This window comes from Notolepis coatsorum, assembly GCF_963971535.1.
Source record: "Notolepis coatsorum genome assembly, chromosome: 4".
NCBI classification, from domain to species: Eukaryota; Metazoa; Chordata; class Actinopteri; order Aulopiformes; family Paralepididae; genus Notolepis; species Notolepis coatsorum.
The window spans coordinates 183606388-183629982 of record NC_140168.1 but is presented as its reverse complement, the minus strand read 5'-3'; the positions used below and the strand labels follow the sequence as shown (position 1 = coordinate 183629982).

Here is a 23595-nt window from a genome sequence, read left to right as displayed (position 1 = left end):
ACTCAGCAAGACCGACGGCTTCTCAGTTACAGTGGGTGACAATATTGTCACAAGGAAAGACGAAATTACCTACCTGGGTTCCATCCTAGAGGCAAATCTTTCCTGTGACAAAATGGCATCCAATGTAATAAAAAAAGTCAACCAACGAACTAGATTCTTGTACCGGATCTCCTTTCTGGTAAACAAGAATACCCTGAAGACTCTGGCAGGAGCACTCATTCAAGGGTACTATGACTATGCGTGCACCTCATGGTAACAAAGCACCTCAAAGGCGCTTAAAACAAAATTACAAACATCACAAAACAAACTGGTCAGACTACTACTTGACCTGAACCCCAGAACCCACCTCACCCCTGCCCACTTTGACAACCTAGGATGGCTTAGAGTAGACGACAGAGTACAGCAACTTGCAATGGGCCTGGTCTACAAGATACACTATACGACCGGGGTGCCCATGTACATGTCAAAATACTTCCCAAAGGTCAGTGAATACCACAACCACTACACCAGAGGAAGCTCAACAAGTCATGTTAAACCCAGATTCGGCTCAAACAAGGGACTAAACACGTTTCGCAATTATGCCACAACAATGTGGAACGCCCTACCCAAAGCTGTAAAGGAATGTGAATCCCTGCCCACATTCAAAACCGCTCTTAAAGAGCACTTACGGGAGGCTGCAATTCGAAACTGGCCACCGTAAATGCCCAAAACCCCCACCACCTCCTAATAGACAGTCTCCTCCCCACCGCATGTATATTCCCTCCCCGCCGTATGTATATTTCCCTCCCACCCACCCACCCCCTCCTAATGTACAGTCCCCTCCCCATCATATGTATATACTCTGTCAGGATCTAGGGGTAACAGTACTGTATATTTGAATACCGCTTATGTCACAAATGTATCAGTACTAAATACCTATATGTCCCTATGCCATAAATGTCATGTATGTTGTGTATGTCATAAATGTCTATATGAATTGAAAATGGGGGACCCTGATGGAAACAAGACAAACGTCTTTCTCAGGTCTGCATCCCCTTAACAATTGTATGTATTGAGCCGTACTGTATTGTACCCATTCTGCAATCTGTTAAATAAAGTTTTCATTCATTCATTCATTCATTCAGCTCAGGAGGTAGAGTACGGCTGTCTGGTAAACTGAAGGTTCATGGTTCGATTCCGGCTTCTCCTGGCAGCGTGTGTCGAAGTGTCCTTGCGCAAAGACAATTAACCCCTAACTGCTCCCGATGAGCAGGTCGGCACCTCGCATGGTCGCCTCCGCCGTCGGTGTGTGAATGTGCGAGGTGAATGGGTGAATGTGAGGCATACGTTGTAAAGAGCTTTGGATACAAGTGATTTAAATGCAGTTAATTTAGGTCCAGATGTTTTGAACTTCCTGCTCTGAGGGTTCATCTGGGGCCGTACCTTTGTGCTTATAGTAGGGTCCACGGACCCCCATCTGCTCATCTAGATTCCATTAACGCAAGAGCGGAAATCATTTATCTGTTCCAATGCCGAGCTGATTGTAGTGGGCGATTTTAACCTGAACTGGGTAAATGATACTTCCGATTATCTTAAGTATGTTAGCCTATATTTAACTGGACCTAATTTGAAAGATTGTTCCATGGTCTACTTTAATTAATCTTGTATTTTCCAATATAATTGAATAAATGATTGCCTGTGGTGTCTTTGAGCTGTTGTGTTGTTGTCGTGTCACTAAATCTCGAGTCCGAGTCAAGTCGAGTCCCCAGGGTTTCGAGTTCAAGTTCGAGTCCGAATCACCAAAGAAGAGCCAAAGTCGCCATTACCCTAGTAGTCCGAGTCCACTCCACTCTGGCAGTCAAAGAAAAAAGAAGAAAAGATCTACATTAAACATAAATGACACAGCGGTCACCATTTCAAAAAGAGTTTATTTACTTTGTGACACAATAGCCACAAAAATGCACTAGCCATCAATATCTTATGTCAAATAGTCTGACCTGCAATGGGCCTATTACCGAAAATAAATAAATAAATAAAAGTCACGAGTCCTGAAAATCGAGTACTACAACACTGCTTTGAGCTAAGAATTAGTGACCAGTGCCCTGTGGCATGTGGCCTGTGTCAGGAGTGTTCAACATGGAGAACATAATGGTCTCACACGGTAATGAAGAGGAATCTTAAAAAGGTGCTGTAAGTGGTATTTTGTTAAAATAAGTGGTCTACATGACATGTTAACATAATAGCTCTACACTGATATAGAGTGCCTGTCAGTAACATGGGTCTCCCAGTCCCTCCGCTCTGCAGTAAACAGGAAATAAATCTTTCTGGTATCCCGTTTCCACTTTATCCAATCAGGAGAGAGGACTCCACACTGCAGAAATGGTCTGATAAAAATAAGAAATACAAACTAGTTTTAGTAAATATGAGCTTGAAACTAGTAAAATAATCTACCAGCAAATTTGGATTGGCAAGATTTCTTGAAATAAGTAAAACACATATCTAGGGTTCTCTCTCCTGGTTGGATAAAGTGGGAAGGGATTCCAGAAAATGTATTTTCTGTTTACTGCAGAGCAGAGGGACTGCGAGACCCATGCTCAGTGATGGCTGACAGAATGTAGAGCTATTTAACACGTATTTTAACGAAGAGATACCACTTACAGCGCCTTTAAACATTTTAATGAGCACATTTTATGATGGACATTTTACCTAGCAAAAGGTTTGAGATTTCAGATGGCACTGGACTTCCCAATTGTTGAAAAACAAGCCCCACTTTCAGAAATAAAAGAGAGTAACTCCCTGGTTCAAGCTACTAGCTCATTCTCAAACCCAGCTACATTCTGGAAGGCAGTAAACTCAAACAAAATAAAGAAATCACCAACTCACTGCCCACACATACATTTTGATGACAGTTTGATTTCTGATCTGAATAAAATCTTCCTAGCCTTTAGCAAACATTTTGCGGATGCTGGATATTTATTTGAAGAGGCTTACTCAGGGGCTCCTCGTTACAGATGATAATTGTGTGTGCCATAAACCTTCTCAGTGTACCTTTCATCCCTTCTCTCCTAATGATGTACTTGAAGCAATTGATACCAGGAGTTCAACTGAAGAGGATACATTGGATGCTTTTTCCCCTTAAAACTGACAGCTCCAGGCGCGGCTGGGTAGCGCAGTGGACTAAGCACTCGCCTACCACCGCAGAGACTCTGGGATCAAATCCAGCTGTCAGCGGTACCTCCGGCTTGGTCAGTCGTCCCTACTGACACAATTGGCAGTGTTAGCGGGGTGGGAAGCCGGTGGGGTATGTGTCCCGGTCGTTGTAAACTGCGACTCCTACTGGTCGGTCGGGCGCCTGTTCAGCAGGGAGGGGATCTGGGGGAAATGCGTGGACCTCTGAACATTACGTTCCCCCAGTGAAACTCCTCGCTGTCAGGTGAAAAGAAGCGGCTGGCGACGCCACATGTATCGGAGGAGGCATGTGGTAGTTCTACACCCTCCCCAGGCCGACAGTGGGGCAATGCACGCAACAACCAGGAAGGGAATTGGCATGACGACTAAATTGGTATGGGTGAAAATGTTTATAAAAACTGACCGCTCCAATTATCACTGAGCAATTAACGCATATATTTAATCTTTCCATCTTAACGGGCATATTTCCTAATGTTTGGGAAACGGCCTGTGCGATTCCTTTAAATAAAGGAGGTGATAAGAGATGATTTAATTACCTGCTTAGCAAAAGTCCTGGAATCTCTGGTAAACTATCAACTTAAATATTTTCTTTCAAGTCACTCAGTACTTAGGGTGCACAAATCTGGATTCAGAGCTAATCACAGCAACATTTCAGCTGTTGCATTAGTTACTGTATAAATTATATAATATCAGCATTTAGAAAAAACGTTTTGTAGATCTATCTAAAGCATTTGATACAGTTGATCATCTCTTGCTCTTACAAAGATGATCTAGTATTGGTTTGGATAGAAAGGCGCTGTGATTGGTTTTGGAGTTCTTTGTTTGAAAGGTGACAGTGTGTGAAGTCGGGAAATGCCCAGTTTTTATCAACAAAAGGTGTGCCACAAGGTTACATTTTGGGTCCCATCCTTTTCACTATTTATATCAATGATATCGTCTCTTCTTTGAATGGTTGCCAAGCCCATCTTTATGCTGACAACACTATGGCGTATTGTATTGCCGACCCAATGGCACCTTCCTTTAATGCACTTCAGGGCCCTTCTAGAGCCAGAAATAATGAGTTTAGTGGTTTGCATACATGTATATCTCCACTGTCTGTGGTTCTAGTATTGAAAGAGTCCCTGAGTATAAATATCCTGGCATCTGGCCTTGATGAGAAATCTACATTTAAATACGATACAGGTACAGACAAGAAAACCCTGCCAGCAAGCTGCGACAGCCAATCAACTGGAGAACGATAGAAACACCTCGTGTCTCATCGACGGCGGTGGGGCTGCCCATTGGTCTACGTTCTGGATCACCGATTGGTCCTTTTTACAGCCACTCACCTTTTCTCATTGCCGTAGGATTTCTGCGCAACTTTTGCATGCAGGATCAGGACAGTCTGGTCGCCTCGCTCCTTCAGGTAATTCCTCATCGCTTCTCTGCAGAGATGGAGAGAGAGAGAGAGAGACAGAGACAGAGACAGAGAGAGAGAGAGAGAGAGAGAGAGAGAGAGAGAGAGAGAGAGAGAGAGAGAGAGACAGAGACAGGGAGGGAAAAGATAAGAGGAGAGAAAAGTTCATTAATGGGGCTGTTATGTGATACGGATGAAAGAAGAGAAAAGGACACATGGGGCGCGTTGGAGCTCGGAGCTTGGAGGAGCCAGAGGAGGTGGAGGAAGTGGAGGAGCCAGAGGAGGTGGAGGAAGTGGAGGAGCGAAGGGAGACGCCGTGGGTCAGTGAGTCTCGCGGAGCAGCAACGAAGGAGAAGCAACAACAAATTCCTGCTCTGATTAGCCAATGCTCTGGAGTGGATTAACACACATACTACACACGTTTAGGAAATACACAGGAATACTGCTTGATTGAAGCACACACACACACTTGGACTGACCCCTGGAGCACCCCAAAGCCTACCATGGGCTGGCCAAAAAGCTATGTTCTCCCCAGCTGGGTCTAGTTGGGGAGAGAGAGAGAGAGGAGGATGAGGAGGAGGAGGAGTGGGGGGGCGCTAGTTAATGAAGGGCTCAGAGGGACATAACGGAGCGAGAGGGGGACGAGAAAAGAGAGAGGGGGGGCAGAGGGGAAAGAAAGAGAGATGAGGAAAAAGAAAAACACTGAGTGCTGAGCTCACCGCGGAAGAATCTACATGCCCTGTGTCAAAATGTTGCGTGGTCCGCGCTCCAATTACTTCTGTCAACTAGCACCCCCCCCCCCCCCCACTCACTCTCACACACGTATTACACATACACACTCTCCCACGCACACACACACATCATAATAAGACAGGAATCAATCCAATATTTCTGGACTGGTAGAGCATGTGGGTCGTCAGAGTGGGTGAGGGTCAATGATCTATCAAGGCTACATGCTCCATCAAGACACACACGCCACACACACACAATTACACACACACACGCACACATGGACCAATTGCACAGATGTCAGTGACACATGACACGGCAGGGTGATTGGAGGAGGGTTCCAATCTAAGAGAAGGACTCTAGAGTAGAGGGGGGGGGGAGGGGGGGGGGGTCACACACCCACCTTCCCACTCTGCCACGCAGTTGATCCTAGTCACACGGTGGCCATTTTGCTCTTATGTCATGCTCAGTTTATCCTGGGGAACGGGGTGGAAGGGAATCCCAACCTGAGCTCGACGTAAGCGCGAAATGGCCGCGGGGGGTGAACGTGGTCAACAGTGAAACGCGCGCTGCTGTCAGACAGGGCCTTTGTTATGGAAAGAGAGGGGGGGGGGGGGGGGTCTGGAGGGGGGGGGGGGGGGTCTCCTGAGACACGAGAGAGAGACGGGTGAGAGAGAGGTCTGGAGGGGGGGGGGGGGGGGTCTCCTGAGACACGAGAGAGAGACGGGTGAGAGAGAGGTCTGGGGGGGGGGGGGGGGGTCTCCTGAGACACGAGAGAGAGACGGGTGAGAGAGAGGTCTGGAGGGGGGGGGGGGGGTCTCCTGAGACACGAGAGAGAGACGGGTGAGAGAGAGGTCTGGAGGGGGGGGGGGGGTCTCCTGAGACACGAGAGAGAGACGGGTGAGAGAGAGGTCTGGAGGGGGGGGGGGGGGGGGGGTCTCCTGAGACACGAGAGAGAGACGGGTGAGAGAGAGGTCTGGAGGGGGGGGGGGGTCCTGAGACACGAGAGAGAGACGGGTGAGAGAGAGGTCTGGAGGGGGGGGGGGGGGGGTCTCCTGAGACACGAGAGAGAGACGAGTGAGAGAGAGGTCTGGAGGGGGGGGGGTCTCCTGAGACACGAGAGAGAGACGGGTGAGAGAGAGGTCTGGAGGGGGGGGGGTCTCCTGAGACACGAGAGAGAGACGGGTGAGAGAGAGGTCTGGAGGGGGGGGGGGGGGTCTCCTGAGACACGAGAGACGGGTGAGAGAGAGGTCTGGAGGGGGGGGGGGGGGGTCTCCTGAGACACGAGAGAGAGACGGGTGAGAGAGAGGTCTGGAGGGGGGGGGGGGTCTCCTGAGACACGAGAGAGAGACGGGTGAGAGAGAGGTCTGGAGGGGGGGGGGGGTCTCCTGAGACACGAGAGAGAGACGGGTGAGAGAGAGGTCTGGAGGGGGGGGGGTCTCCTGAGACACGAGAGAGAGACGGGTGAGAGAGAGGTCTGGAGGGGGGGGGGGTCTCCTGAGACACGGGTGAGGCCCTGTCCACACGATCACAGGTATTAATGACAGTTTTTTTTTTTATTATTATTGGAAAAAAAAAATTTCCACACCGAGTGAAGTCATATGCATGTAGTACAATGCCAAAGCAGTAGGTGGCGATGTTGTTCAGACATGAAGGCCATTTCAACCAATCAGAAAAGGTTGAACACTCACTACACTTCCTGCTTAAAAACAACAAAGTCACCATCTTTAAATACCTTGTGTTAGCCATTTAGCCAACGTAGCATTTATTTTTCAGCAAAGAAAGTGCAATAAAAGTGCAATAAACAAAACGGATACATTCACTGTGTGTTCTGCCTCTCATTTGTTGATGAAACAAAACCTACATCACCAAGAGTGGATAGTTTAGTTTCACAAAAAGATCTCCGGTGTTGTTAGCTACACATGCTAATGTGGGGAGCATGTCTATGTTCCCCGGGTCCTATGTTCCCCGGGTTCTATGTTCCCCGGGTTCTATGTTCCCCGCTTTGATTGATTGATTGATTGAACATTTTAGACCACCAGCCCTGATTCCAAACTCTAACCTTAACCAGTTCGAAAGAGGGCCTAAGCTTAACCGTTCGAAACAAGGCGGACATTAATAATTAATTAAATTATAAAAAATAATAAAAATGTCAATCTATTAATCAATCAAAGTGGGGAACATAGAACCCGGGGAACATAGGACCCGGGGAACATAGGGATGATCGCCTAATGTGAATGGCATTCTCTATGTATAGTTAGCATCGAGGCTAGCTGAGGCTAGCATCTGGAATTTTGTTAGCTTACATGCTAACGTAATAATGTGGTAACGTTAACGTTAGTAGAATGAATGGATGCAAACGTTATTTAACACATTGCAGAATGGGTACAATACAATACGGCTCAATACAAACAATTGTTATGGGGATGCAGTCTGGACTGGGTTCCTTATAACAATAACTTGAAAACACATGAGTTTAGTTTAGCTGCAGCTACAGGTTTAATCTGAGCGTCAGGAATGCGACAACAGACATCAGTCGATCACAACACTCTTCAACACAGACGATACGTTTCGAACAAAAGTTTGTTACAATCATTTTCATATAACGCTACTTGGGACAGCTCTGCTGTAAACACTGGTGTAGCTGGCTCTACTCTAATCTCTGTACCCCACGCTTGGTTGCTAACTTGCTATTGTTTGCGACAGTCTGCCGTAAACATGGGAAATAATTGCGACAGCTCTGCTGTAAACACTGGGAATAACCTCGGTTGCTATGCCCACACTGTAACCGGGATGTGCGCAAAACTTCACCCTGGACTCCGGTTTTCAAAGACTGCGGTTGCAGTGTAGCAAAACCCCGGTTGTGTGTGGGCGAACAGTGCAACTGCGCACATACAAATCACGGTTACATTAAACCCAGCGCTCGTGTAGACAGCCCCAGTCCACACGATCACGGGTATTAATGACACCGGGTTTTAAAGAATTATTCAAAAAAATAAAACTCTGTCCACAAGACTGGTTTAAACCCTGCACCGAGTGAAGTCATATGCATGTAGTAGAATGCCAAAGTAGTAGGTGGCGATGTTGTTCAGACATGAAGGCCATTTCAACCAATCAGAAAAGGTTGAACACTCACTACACTTCCTGCTTAAAAACAACAAAGTCACCATCTTTAAATACCTCACGTTAGCCATTTAGCCAACATAGCATTTATTTTTCAGCAAAGAAAGTGCAATAAACAAAACGGATACATTCACTGTGTGTTCTGCCTCTCATTTGTTGATGAAACAAAACCAACATCAACACAATTTACCACTCAGAGAGAGGTGTGGGGTTGGAGGGGTAGAGAGGAGGGGACTGAGGAAGAGGATGAGAGAAAGAGAGAGGGGGGAGAGGGAGGGAGAGAAAAAGAGAATGGGAAATAGTAAGAAATACAGAGAAAGAGAGAGAGAAGGCGAGAGAGAGGGAAATATCAAGAGATAGAGAAAGAGACAGGCGGCTGGGTGGCGCAGCGGACATTGCGCTCGTCACCAACGCAAGAGACACCGGGTTCAAATCCGGCTGTCTGCGTTGCCTCCGGCTTGGGCTGGCCGTCATGCACACAAACACAACCCATTACATGCACACACTTGCACTGTGACCCCTCAAAGACCACAGCCCTGACTGATTATTACACAGGAGACACAGCAGGGTCCAAGCATGACGGTGTGATGCATGCATTGCAGGCCCCGCGTCACCAGACACCCCCGATAGCGACCCGCGCTGGCCGAGCGGAGAGGGTGACATCACAGATAACAAGGCAGCACGGGGCACAGCAGGGGGTGGGCAGGATTTATATAGCAGCTTTTATCCAAAGCGCTTTAAGATTTGTTCCTCACATTTCTACCCATTCACTCGCACATTCACACACCGATGGCGGAGGCGACCATGCAAGGTGCCGACCTGCTCATCATCGGGAGCAATTAGGGGTTAAGAGTCTTGCTCAAGGAGGAGCGTCAATCGAACCGGGAACCTCCGGATTACCAGACGACTGCTCTACCTCCAGAGCCACTATAACCCCCATTAGTACGACGTATATCACGCCGGTTATGGTACCTTGTGTATATACTGTATACTTTACTTACTCATAGTATATATTAGATTCTAGTGTTTATTGTAACCATATTTATTGTAATGTATAATATAACTGATAGGGCATACAGACCCTCATCTGCAACTTTGATCACACTGCCTATTTGCTCATGTGCGTATATCAGAGTTAATTCTATTGTTTACACCGCCTATTTTTACTTTCTACTGTACTATAATTGTATTGCCTGTATTTATGTCTTCTACTATTACCCTGCCCATATCTGTACCTCCCCTCCCCGATGCTGCTATGATGCCTGAACTACCCCAAGGGGATCAATAAAGGAATATCTCATCTTAGATAATGGTCTACGGCTACGCCCTATTGATAGTCAAGTCAGTGTCATCTCTCCACGACCACCATTTCATACCATTCAATAGACTACTTGCAAAAGAAAGTGAGTGACGGTGATCCACCACCAATCCATGCTCGTCTTTCGTCAGAAAGTGAGTGACATAGTGATCCACCAATCCGTGCTCGTCTTTTGTCAAAAAGTGAGTGACAGTGATGAGTGATCCATCAATCCGTGCTCGTCTTTAGTCAGAAAGTGAGTGACAGTGATCCACCAATCCGTGCTCGTCTTTTGTCAAAAAGTGAGCGACAGTGATGAGTGATCCATCAATCCGTGCTCGTCTTTCGTCAATCGTTGCTACATCTTTCTTCAACGTTAGTGACATCACAGGGGGAAATGGAAGTGGAAGCGTCATCAGATGTTGGGGAACCAACGTAATGTACTCATGAGTGGACGGAGGACAGTTATTTTCAGCTTGTGTGGTAAATGTGCCAAGGCGGACAGCAGTGGAGATCATCTTGAAGAGTTTGTCCAACATAACAACGGTAACCAAGGGAGGTGGAATTTGCAGAAATGTGGCTAATTGTTAAATTAGCGGCCTTAGCTATTAGGGTAATAAAGACGTTTATAGGCGGCGTGAACAGGTCTGTCCCGTTAATTTCCCCATTTTCCATGCGATCCCGCGCTCTAATTATAGACCGATGATAAAACGCACCCCCCCTGCCCCACTGTCCCTAAATGACATAAGTTGCTTCCCGGCTGAACTGCAGTCGTACGTGGTTTCACCGGTGTGGTTTCACCGCAGGATGTCACTCAGGGTGTCACGGTGGACTTCCTGAGCCCCGAAATAACGCGAAAGGCGACCAAAACAGACCTCGTCGCCAACAATCACATGGATTTAAGTAGCCCACCTATTTCCATGCCAACGGAAATTATATGAATGTTAGTGTGTAATCTACACGTCCAAAGGACTCTTCGATCCTCCAGCACTAGATACAACAATACTCCCCGTTTTAATGGCAGTATGAATACTATGCAGTACCCTCAGATTAAGTGTCACAGGCCTAAGACCTAGGATTTAGATTATTTTTGTCTATTCATAATTGCATGAATATTGGCGTGCAGCGTGTAATTCTCCTGTGACATTTCGAGGCGCTTTGCACACAAGTTTAGTTCAATAGTAACGAACTTGCAGGACCCGACGGTGCGTGACTTGGGAAGAGTGGAGACCGCCGTGCAGGGTAACAAACCAAAATAAACACCGGCATTAAGTGCTCTAATGAGGCGCCGAGCCAACACAAAGCCATAGCAGCCACGGCGATCCACTTTGGAAAAGCCGTCGGCGCGGATCCCCCCCCCCCCTCCCGGACTGGGACGTGACGCCGTTATTTCCGAGAGAAACGCGAAGGCGCTGCCACGGGATCATACTATTTAAAGTGCCTTAACTGGGCCGAGATCTGGTCACTGGACACGGCAGAAGGTTTGTGTTTTGCACATGTCTGGGGGGGAAAGCGGGGACACTGGCGTGGTCTCACCGCAGGATGTCACTCAGGGTGTCACGTGGACTTCCTGAGGCGGGCGCGAAGCACGCGGCGCCCCGACATAACGTGAAAGGCGACCAAAACAGACGACGGTCGCCAACAATCGCATGGGTTTAAGTAGCCCGCCTATTTCCATGCCAATGGAAATTATATGAACGTTAATGGTGTGTAATCTACACGTCCAAAGGACTCTTCGATCCTCCAGCACTAGATACAATACTCCCCGTTTTAATGGCAGTGAATACTATGCAGTACCCTCAGATTAAGTGTCACAGGCCTAAAACCTAGGATTTAGATTATTTTGTCTATTCATAATTGGCGTGCAGCGTGTAATTGCCGCCTATTGGCTCTTTGCCTTGTTTGGAGCAGTCGAATCGTTTGGTTCACATGGGACGGTGGCCAATCAAACCCCGGTATGCAACAAACAACCACTGTGCCCAAGAGAGGTGGTTTCGGGCTACTTCTAAACGAATCCAGAAGTGGTTTTGCTTCGATGTGAGAATGAGACCAATGAAACCGGGGAAAATTGGCAGCGAATCAACCACTTAACACATTCATGGCCATTTGGATCGGTCTAAAATCACTGTAGACGGCCAGCATTTCTGAACAGACTTGCATAGTCCGTGGGGCTGTTTGTAGAGCTAAATCTATACTTTATAGTATTGCTATCTGTCCATTCTCATTGTCAATTGAGAACATAAACCGTCTCTTAAAAATGGCTTAAAGAAATAATTTTTTCATCAATACGTTCTCATTTTATAGCGTCTTGAATATAAGCGTTATAAGGGATTTCGGCTGGGATATTTCCTGGAACGCGAAATACAGGGCTAATAGCTACTAACGTTAAATCCAATGGCATTTCGGATATACAGAAGCTACAGTTAAAACTCAAACTGCATATGATCGGTATGATGGTCCACCACGAATGCATGAAAGGGGGGGGGGGGGGGGCGGGGGACGTCGTTTCTGATTATTGATTACCAATAACCGCGTTAGCCTCATTAGCCTCATTCGTTGATCGGGTGGATGGCTATCAAAACAAGCCCTGATCAGCATGTAATTTACGTGAAAAATATCTTACCGTGGGCCGGTTGGATCCCCCAGAGCATTTCTCAGTTATCGATCGGCATCTGGTAGATCGATATGTCCATTGGCTGATGATATATTCCTTTACTGCATAGTGAATTCGGCGTCACAAATAGGGATGGGAATCGGTTCCTAATTGGCCGATGCCTGGAACCGTGTGGCTCCTGTGACTTTCGATTTCCTTATCGCTGCCAGGTTTTTCCTACAGTTGCTCAATGACTTTAGCATGTAGCCATGGCAGACTCTATTTGATTCATTAAGGGCTCGAAATTGCCTGGGTTTTGGTAATATGCTCCCGAAATGCTCCCGCTGTTTGGCTACTTCTATGTGCAGTGAAAACTACTTGAATGCTTTAGAACCTAGTCATTGATTTAGTTCAGGGTGAGCTAAAATTAGCCGCGGAGCTAACGCTAGCTAACGTGAGCTAACGCTATTTAATCAAGCTCTCAGAGAGAGATAAACAGCTGACAGCGGATAGTACAGGTACAAATACAATAAAACAGCGGGTGGGGGCTGTTGTGTAAACCTTGTACTCTTTAGTTCACATATAATAAGAGACAGAGTGTTTGTTTACTAGTCTGTACTCTGTAAGACAGGAACATGAAGTACCGTGGTGCAACATACAAATGTGTCCGTGTAGCAACACAAGCCAATACCTTACAGGACAGGGGCCCGAGGAGGGAGCTCTGTGTGTGTGTGTGTGTGTGTGTGTGTGTGTGTGTGTGTGTGTGTGTGTGTGTGAGTCAGAGGAATAACGACCTGTTATTCAATAGATTAAATTAGTTTAAGAATAAAAAAATAAATACATTTTAAGATAATCTCAAATACATTATTTATAAGTGTAGGCTATAGTTAATGTTTTATTTTTTTTACAGTTTTTGTATTTTTCTGACATGGTAAATGGCTGCTTTTTTATATAGCGCTTTTATCCAAAGCGCTTTACAATTTGTTCCTTACATTTTACCCAATCACTCACACATTCACACAACGACGGCGGAGGCAACCATGCAATGTGCCAACCTGCTCATCAGGAGCAGTTAGGGGTTAAGTGTCTTGCTCAAGGACACATCGACACGCTGCCCGGGAGGAGCGGGAATCGAACCGGGAACCTCCGGATTGCCAGACGACTGCTCTACCTCCCTACCTCCTCACTGTCGTCCCTGACATGGGGGCTCAACAATAAATGACAATCAGAAATGTCAAGTTGCATGTTGTTATTCTAACCAGCTTAGTTCTGTTGCATTTCCAATTTATCTATGTAAATTATAAATTGATCAGGTATCGATAAGGGAATCGATAAAGAATCGAATCGATAAGCAGAATCGATAATGGAATCGTATCGATAAAATCCTATCAATTCCCATCCCTAGTCACAAAAGGTATTCCAAGCTATGCTGCACATCCAAAATCCAGCTAACTGGAAACTCCATTGAAAGTCAAAAAAAGAGTGTACCGTTCTGCCACAGGGCACACTGCATTATCGAGACAGCGCCCCTAAGAGGATCTGGCCGGTAATGCACTTTCCAGAATTCGAAGAGGAGGGTAGATCTGCAGGGCAGCTCGGTGACATCGAGTAGGTTAATACAATGGAATAAAAGCCAAAACAACCTTGCCACGGACATGTCCGTGGTTGGTCCTCAACCGTTGGATTCGAAACACGGATTTATATGTGGCCAGCCCAGAATGTGTTAATGAAGCTGATTGGCGTTAATAATTACCCAACTAGCACAATTTGCTAATCAATCATTGACAATAGCTCAGGCTAGAAGTTAAGTCGAGGTTCCGTTACAGTCGTTGCCAATGTTTCCTAACCTCTAAACAAAGATTGACACGGCAACATGTGCCAGATAGGATTCAGAACAGCTGATCTCTAGGATTTGGGGATGGGAATATATTTGCGGGGCCAACTATCCGCTGTCATCAACAGATTACGAACTGGTTAGCCGCAGCTTTTTCTTTTGTTTGTTCCTGTTGCGATTATGAGTGGATGCCGAGCAAGACTTGGGGAAACGCAGCCAGGCTGCTCTCGATTTCCCCTCTGCATCTCTCTCTGCTCACCATGGAGAGCCATGGGAACAGCGAGGCCTGCCCTCACGTTCTCAACCGGACGGACATAATGATAATAAACTTTATTTGTAGAGCACCTTTCATACAGGAATTGCAGCTCAAAGAGGCATAAAATGAGCAAAATAGACAAGGTCAAGGAAAAACATAGAACACCAAATCACAGTTACTTCAATCTTCATACTAGGATCTAACATCCCAATAGGCCTCTTTTGTTCACAGTTTGATCGCCACACATAATAGAGAATTTTAAAATAGACTGTAATAAAAGAGCAGCAAAATAGTGCAGTGCAGTAAAACAATACGCAAAAACAAATCGGCCTCTCGCTCATCACTATAGCTTTGTTTATCTATGAGACTTCGATATATTGACACGTGTCAGACTGTACCGTTTCTGATGCCACCATATCATTGGCTGTGAAACGTTGATTAGTCAATGAATGAAAAAGCTCAGCATCAAAATGTTTCTTTTCCTGCAGGAAACCACGCCATGGAATCAGAAGAGGTCGTGCTGGATCCAGAGGAACGGCGAGCTATGGAACGTGATTGGTCCATGGGTGGATGATGGCGTTCCTCGTGCTCCAGTCTACCAGTGTTGTAGTACTCGAGTCCTGGACTGATTTTCAGGACTCGTGATTCGACTTGGACTTGAGCACTGATGACAGTGTATATATTCGAGCACAGTGTATGCGTTTCACTGCAGTTGATTCAGATATCTAAAGGTAACGGTGGGCAGCCCTGACGCTTGGATAGGGAATTTTTTTTATTTAATAACATTCTTCACAAGGCCCAGCTTTACCCTAATTTACTGGAATCAGAGTCGAGAGCGCTCAAGGAACTCATGGAAAAAGACGATTTAATTTTTTGAAAAGCGGACAAAGGTGCAGGAATAGTTCTCCAAAATAAGAGTACGTATGTGACTGCAGGGTTGGAAATTAACGGGGGCTTGGGGCATAATGTCCTTGAAAATGGACAAAATGCCCTCGAAAATCAGTTAAGGGGGGCACAAAATGCCCCCGACAGTTTACTAATTATATATATATATTTATCCGGTAATGGCGCGTCTGTGTATCGTACGTTCAGATGACGCGCAAATAAAAAAAATTCATTTGGCGGAGGTGAGCACTGGCTGCTGCTGCTGCTGAGCCAGGTGCTAGTCAGTTTGTGTACAAATGGCAAGCACAATCTAAATCAATCTTCATTACGACTTTAAAAACATAGCCATTAACATTACATAGGCATACACACATCTTGCCATAGCGTTAGCAGTTTGTACAACACGACGCACGTTTTAACTATAGAATCAGCCCGCGAGGTAATACAGTCAATGAAATGTTACCGTAGCTACTAGCTAGCAGAGGAGGAAATGGGAGTCTGAGAGGCGGGGTGTTTAAAGACAATGATAGGCGTTTATTCAACATCCAAGAAGGCTAACATACAACTGTGTTTTACTAACTCCAACCGGGACTATTGCCGCTTTCCCACTGCATGCCATCACCTCCTAACGTTACCGGAGCTACCGGAGCTGATAATAACATTGCCTGAGCTGAAGGTGCGTGACACTAAAATGTCCGTGGGGACCCGGCGCCAACCCATAGATAGTTCCAACTCACCGAATTACGTAATCCACCACAGTTGCACTCAATATTTAAATAGTGTTAGTCTAAATAAATGTAGACAGATACATAATAATTTCAAGCAGAACACGAATCTTTTCATTAAGAACTGACAATCAGGGAATTTAAACATGTTTTTTTTGTGTTTATATTAAAGAAAGGAAAGTCTAGTGCTGGCTGAGCATATTGTTTGTTTTCACTAAGTTAATACTACAAATGTAGCCTATATTTTTCAGTCAGTTCGGTCTTTGTGTGCCAAACATTATTTAAGGCTGTAAACACTGTAAACTTTTTTTTTATAAAAATGTACGTATATCGAACCGAACTGAAAACCGTGACCCCAAAACCGTGATACGAACCGTACCGTCCATTTAGTGAACCGTCCCACCCCTACCGTTTATCATAAAAATGCAGTGCCCCCGAAATACAAAAAAAAGCCCCCGAAAATCAATTAAGGGGGGCAAAAAAAGCCCTTGAATTTTTTTTTTAATTTCTAACCCTGTGTGACTGAGATTATGAGACAATTGAATGACATGGAGGTGTATACCCAGTTAAATTCAGATCCAGTGTTCCGATTTTCTACGGAAATTAAAACAGTCCTAAAAAGCCTCAGATTAGCTGAAGTAATCACTGAAAATGAATTTAAATTTATGTTTGTAGAGCACCCAATTACGCCGATCATTTACACCTTACCCAAGATCCACAAAGATCTAGTTAACCCTCCAGGTAGACCTATAGTCTACGGCATAGGCTCTGCCACAGAGAAAATTTCGCAATATATAGACGCACATATTAAGGATTTGGCCTCTTCACAACGCGGGTATTTAAAAGACACTACTTCCTTCCTGAGTGGGCTTCTGGCCTGTAATATTAGTCCCACAGACTTTCTTGTTACAATGGATGTAGTCAGCCTGTACCCTAGCATTCCACATGCTGATGCGTTAGACGCATTGAGTTTTTATTTAAACTCGCGAGCAGAATCACTCCCCTCCACAGACGCGCTAGTTAGACTAGCCGATCTAGTGCTTACGAGGAATTACTTTAGATTTCAAGATACATATTATTTGCAGAACAGAGGACTCAGCATGGGCTCGCCAGCCGCAGTGAATCTAGCTAATCTTTTTATGTCCAAATTTGAACTAGAACATGTTTTTAAAAATAACCCGTTTGAGAAACACGTCAAATCCTACATGCGCTATATAGATGACCTATTCTTTATTTGGTCAGGTACATCGTCTGAGCTTCATGACTTCCTTGAATATCTCAACTCTTGTAGATTAACGATAAAATTTACTTTGAAGTTTGATTTGCAATCGCTACCCTTTTTGGACGTCTTAATCAACAAAGCCCCAAGTGGGACTTCATTACATACAGAGGTCTTCAAAAAAGAGACAGACAGAAATTAGTTTCTCCATTTCTCTAGCTACCATACCCCGGCTTTAAAAAATAGTCTACCTTTCAGCCAAATACTCGGTATAAGAGAATCTGTGACACGGAGGTCAGATTCAAGGCTCAAGCCGAAACCCTATGTGAGAATTTTCACGACAGAGGATACAGTGATATTTTAACAGCTAAGGCCCTGCACAAAACTCAGCAGATTGACAGATCCTCGTTACTGGCCCCTAAGAAGAATAAGGTACACTCTGATAAAGTAGCCTTTGTGTCTACTTACAGCCCGATTACTAGAGACATACGTACCATTGTTAATAAATACTGGCATATTTTACAGTCTGATCCTTTAATTGGAACGGCGTTTCAACATTCACCCAATTACTACTACAAAAGACAAGCGAATCTCTCAAATCTGCTTGTGAAAACGGATTTTCCCATAATAAAACCGACTCACTTTATGTCTAACATCCCAGATGGGAATTTTCCCTGTCAATCTTGTGTACATTGCCAAGGGATGATCAAAGACAAAAGTTATACACACCCAAAAACGGGCAAACGGATATCGGTTAAAGGACGAATTACTTGCAATTCCTCCAACATAGTATACCTGCTGAAATGTCCTTGTGATTTTTCATATGTAGGCAAAACAACGAGACCATTCAAATTAAGAATCAGTGAACATAAGTGTTCAATCAGAAATTCAGATGTCAAATCTGCGGTAGCTAGACACTTCAATACTTGCAAGCATGCTGTCAAAGATCTCCGTTATATGGGTCTAGAGTTAGTACATAGGCCCGCCAGGGGAGGTGACAGGCATAAGCTACTTTTGCAAAGGGAGTGTTATTATATTCACCTCTTTAACTGTATAGAACCAAGAGGTATGAATGAAGAGAACGTTTTGACCTGCTTCCTTTAAATACTTTTCCCATTAAGGCCGATTATTAGTTTTAGTATCCTTAGAAAGATGTATGGAGGGTAAGCCTGGTTCAAAATACGAGTAAGATCCATTTAGCCCAACAAATAAGGGCATTTGGTTATTTAAGCAACAAGTATCTAAGTATACAAGGGAGTATTAATGATTAGACTATAGATCTATTTTAAAGAGCCATTTGTAAGACTAATAACCTTAGACACACCGAACAGGTGTAGTTTTTTCCTCTTTTTTCCTCTTTATTATGAGGCCCAAAAAAAAGAGTTTGACTTTACGCCTAATGGCGGACTTATTTACCTAAGGGTTTCTTGTTTACTTTTTATTGTTTATATTTAAAATGAATAAGGCATTATAGTGTACCTATCTAGCCATACATACTAGATGGTATTTTTGTTTTTTGTTTCTAGTATAACAATTTTATGTTTATATATTTTATATCTACATTTATTATTTGTATATTGTGGTAATTTCGACTTAAGAATGGACTCTTGGCATCAAAGTACTTCCTGGGTCAAATTCGACCTTATAGCAACTCTCAACACACCTGTGGATGATGTCACTTCCTGCTTTGCTTGGTATATAAACAATATTGTCGGTGAGAACATTTGCTAGCCATCAACACTGAGGAAGGAACATAATTGTTCCGAAACATGTTTGTTTCAGGCTGCCATTAAATAACCAAAATCTGTGAGTGCTGGTCCAAGCGTATTGCTTTCTTTTTCTATAACATTCTTCACGACAACATGGATGCATGTACTCTGCCAGCATGTTTAATATACAAAGACACTGTACTACAAAAGTACAATGTACAAAGGTAGTAGTATTAACACATTGGTTGCCAACAACGAGATTTCGTGTTATTGGCCGCCATGCGTTGGTTGCCAATAACGAGATTTCTCGTTATTTAATCGTTATTTCTTTTATTAGCGATATCCATTCATTTTTCATCCGTCCAGCCTGACATTATCATTGGGAATGGCTCTGAGCTCGAAAAGGGCAAATACCGCCCCCTATCGTCTCCCGGATGGTAATGCACATCATTGGATTGGATTGAGTGAAAAAGTGAATCAGAGAAAAACTCCGGTCCAGGGTTTTCCCATGTCTGGCAAGCAGTGTCGTGTTACCAGATTCACTGGCGAGGCTGGGAGCAGCTTGGATTATGCGTTTCGGACTATAACATTGGATCAATAAACGCGATCAATATTTGGAATGGCGATCAGGAATTGGATTAATCTTTTTGCAGAACATCTGATCTGAGGTAAGGAATGTTACCAGTTTTGGGTTAATCAGAGTTGTTTTTCACAGATTTCATGTGTGTGTGTGTGTGTGTGTGTGTGTGTGTGTGTGTGTGGCGTTAGGCGCTGAGCGCGGAACGAATAAATGATTTTTCAGCCCGCTTTTGTATCGTGCCTAAGAATACAAATACTCTCGATAATCTAGCGTTTATTTGAAAACGATTCATAAATCAGCCGGAAAATGACAACGTGTTTTGTGTATTCCAGTAAATGGCTATTTTCGCGGAATTTCTCTGAAATTACTAGAACTCTCCAAAACTATACTCGCAGGGGAGGAAATTAGGCCACTTTACTCGCCAATTGCGAGTATTTTTTACGTTTGGCGAGTAATTCATGAAGAGCACTCGCCAGTCTGGCGAGTACTAGTAATTACAAAACAAAACAAAAAAATCATTCTGCAATCTGCTGATTCGCTCACTGGCACAAACCGAACTCTGACTCCCCCCTTGATTCCTCCCATTTGCGCCACATAATAATCAGACCATAACCAATGAACATCATCGTTGTACAGATGCGCTCTAAGCTCCTCCAATGAACACTCATTTTCTAGAAGATGCCGCCCATCTAGGGGAAGTGGACAGACCACTGCGCGCAGACCTACAAACTCCTGCCACCGGCAGCCGGCTTGACAACGTAGACAAACTTACAAAAACACATCAGTGGATGAAAATAATTGCATGTAGAGTCGTCGCTTTCGGATATCAGTGCGGTCTGACATGGGGGCGAACAACAGCACGCGACGCGTCTCCTTCGAGTCGGATGAGAATGACAAGTCAACCAGCATTAGCCGGCTAGCTACCTAGCATGTAACAAGCTACCATAACGCGCGTTCAACATAGTGGACTATACTGAGCGGCTTTGCTTAAATGCAGCCGAGTGACATTTTATTATCACCGGGTTTCCCCCAATATCACCACTCGCCCATATGCCCTTCACAACGGTGATGTTGTCATACTTGGCATTCAGAATACACCTGCTGAACCCCTAGCGTTGTCGATTCGGTTCCAATGTATTGTCATCTTACAGCACAAGTACAGTACAACCAGAATACACTTGGCATACAACCAGAGTGCAAATGTAACAAGTCAAGTTCAAGTTGTTTTATTTAGCTATTACATTACAGTGAAATGCTTGGTTCTTTCACTGCCCAACTCAGTCCAACCTAAACCAACCCAGTATTGATTGATTGATTGATTGAAAACTTTATTAACAGATTGCAGAATGGGTACAATACAGTACAGCTCAATACACACAATTGTTAAGGGGATGCAGACCAGAGAAGGACTTTCGTCTTGTTTACATCAGGGTACCCCATTTCAGTCCTGTTTGCTTAATGCCTTGTCCACTTCCTCCACACTCCAATATGCCCTTCAACCCTGCTCCTGTCAAACCTGCTCTTTCCATTCCCTCCATCATGTCCCCCTTTCTGATGAATATTTCCTGCACTTAAGAGTCAGACACACATTCCTAGTAGTTGAGCTGTGATGAATGAATGAATGAAAACTTTATTTAACAGATTGCAGAATGGGTACAGTACAGTACGGCTCAATACATGCAATTGTTAAGGGGATGCAGACCAGAGAAAGACTTTCGTCTTGTTTACATCAGGGTCCCCCATTTTCAATTCATATTCAATTCATCATTCAGTATAACCTAGACCAGCCCAACCCAGCATCTTTCACTGCCCAGTTCAGCCCAACCCAGTCCAGAATAGTTCCCTCTTTCATGTTAATATGTGATTTAATGATGTAATATTTTGAAGAGTAGAGACAGTGTGATTAATTTACTATGATTGAAAATCAATTTAGACGAAGACGTACAAAGAAGTAATTATCACAATTAGCGATTTTTTTTGTCTGGTAAAAAATCAGTTTGGCTGGTAAAAAAAATCAGATACTCGCCAGTTGGCTGGTAAGCCAAAAAGTTAGTTTCCTCCCCTGTATACTCGTATTCAAAACGGTATAAAATGGAAATGTACTGATGAAAAAACTATCCGTTTCGTACATGTTGACTGCAAGCAAGTCATTGATAAGCGACGGGTTATTAGACACATAGCCATAATTGAAGATATAGTTTATGCGTTCGCAAATGTGCTCGTCCTCCCATTGATTAATGTGGTGGCATCCAAGCGAATTTTTTTTTTTTAAATGCCACCCCTAAATACTACTCACAAAATATCCTGACGTCAGAGAGCTGTGCAAATATTGTGAAATACTTGCTTTTTATATATTCTCATTATTGACATGGACTGCATTTTTTTAACTAAGATTTAATGAAACTTTATTGATTTTTTTTTTAAATTATTATTATTATTTTTTAACCCATAAAATAAATTTGGGTCGCACATAAATCGGCAGGGTCGGTCTGCAATGTGCCCTAATAATGGCAATGTAGCAATAGAATTTAAAAAGTTATAGCCCTGCAAAGAAGGGGACTTTCTCTATAGACAAATAGAGCCGGCAACCTACGGTTGATAATGAATTTAACCCATGGCAGCCAAAGTGTTAATATAAATATATATATAATGTTTTTTTTTTTAGCTACCTGATTATGGCAAAAGACATGATTATGGCAAAACTTTACTTAAATAATATTAATAATCACTATTATGGGCCCATAAAACATTTATTCAGCACTTTTGAATGCATACATTAATTCCAGACTGACTGCTGAAAGATTGTACAATTTAAACATTTTCTCTTTGCATACAACAAAATGTGCATTAAAGTCAAGTGCATTTTCTTTTCTCTGTAGGATAACTACAACAAAGTGCATTCAGAACAAAGCCACAGTGCTTTAAAACTGCATAACGATCTGCTTAAAGACATACACAGGACTGTTGTATTTACTACATCTCCCATGACTCTTAGCGGGGGATGACGTAGCTTACGAGAGACTGGTCAAAGAGGAATGGAAGCGTTAGCTAGCTTAACGCTAACGTTAGTTCAAAATGTTTTAATCGCGACGGGCATATAGTAATGGCGAGGATATAAAGCATGTTAAAGACGCATTTATTGGATGAGTTGCTCGCGGTCGCAGAGTTTACATAGAAACAGCGCGACTCCCAAGAGGAGTTAGTTATCACAGGCTGCAGAATGCAGGAAGAGCTGCCAAGCTGCTCACGTTACACGTTGCGCGTTTTGATTACGTCATCACAACAACACTTTCGGTTACAAACGTTACGTATCCCTGTTCTTTGACATTCTGTGATATATTTTCGGTGCTAAAACCCTTTCGGCCGAAAGCCGAAAGAGCCTTTTTAAAGGGGACATGTGTTGCTATTCCTAGCACTATTTGGGCAACTTTACACAATTCCTGTGAGTCTATTGAAGACATCTGTAAGTTTTTTTTTCAAAAAAAATCATTGTTTTATATTTCTAATCAAGTACTCAAAACCATCATTTTTCAGCTTCAAGATTTCAGGCTGTTATGGCCTGGCTCCGCCCATAAGCACTTTGAGTGACAGTCTGCGACTGGTAGACCGAGAGAGAGAGAGAGAGGAAGGGGGTGGGAGAGAGAGAGAGAGAGAGAAAGAGAGAAAGAGAGAGAGAGAGAGAGAGAGAGAGAGAGAGAGAAAAAAAAAATACAGGCCGTTATTGATAAGGCCCCCTCTCTCCCCCTCTCGGGTGTGCCGCGCGGCAGCCCTCCCTTCCTCCCTCTATCTTCCTTTTTTTTACCTCCCTCACTCTCCCATTCGGAGAGTATGAGGAAGTGGTTTCCACTCGCTGTGTACAGTCAGTCTAGGTAGATTGTGGGCGGGCATTAGCTACAACCACAGAGCCAATCACATCACTGTCTGCTACCCAGAGCCTGAGTAACGTCACGCAGGCCTTCAAATCAGGATGGCCTAATTTACTGGAGCAGGAAATGATCTGAGCTGAATCAGAGCAATCCGCCAATATGGTATTTAGACACTAAAACACATTGATACTAACTCCTATTACTATAATACAATG

At 44.1% G+C, this 23595-nt stretch overlaps 1 protein-coding gene across 1 annotated transcript in view; it reads right to left on the bottom strand.

Moving 5' to 3' along the window:
• rbpjb (recombination signal binding protein for immunoglobulin kappa J region b) overlaps positions 1–23595 on the bottom strand; it is a 256534-nt gene that overhangs the window by 84999 nt on the left and 147940 nt on the right. The window contains exon 3 of the mRNA XM_084311777.1: positions 4497–4592. Coding sequence (XP_084167903.1) covers positions 4497–4592 — 96 coding nt within the window. The remainder of the gene's footprint in view (positions 1–4496; positions 4593–23595) is intronic.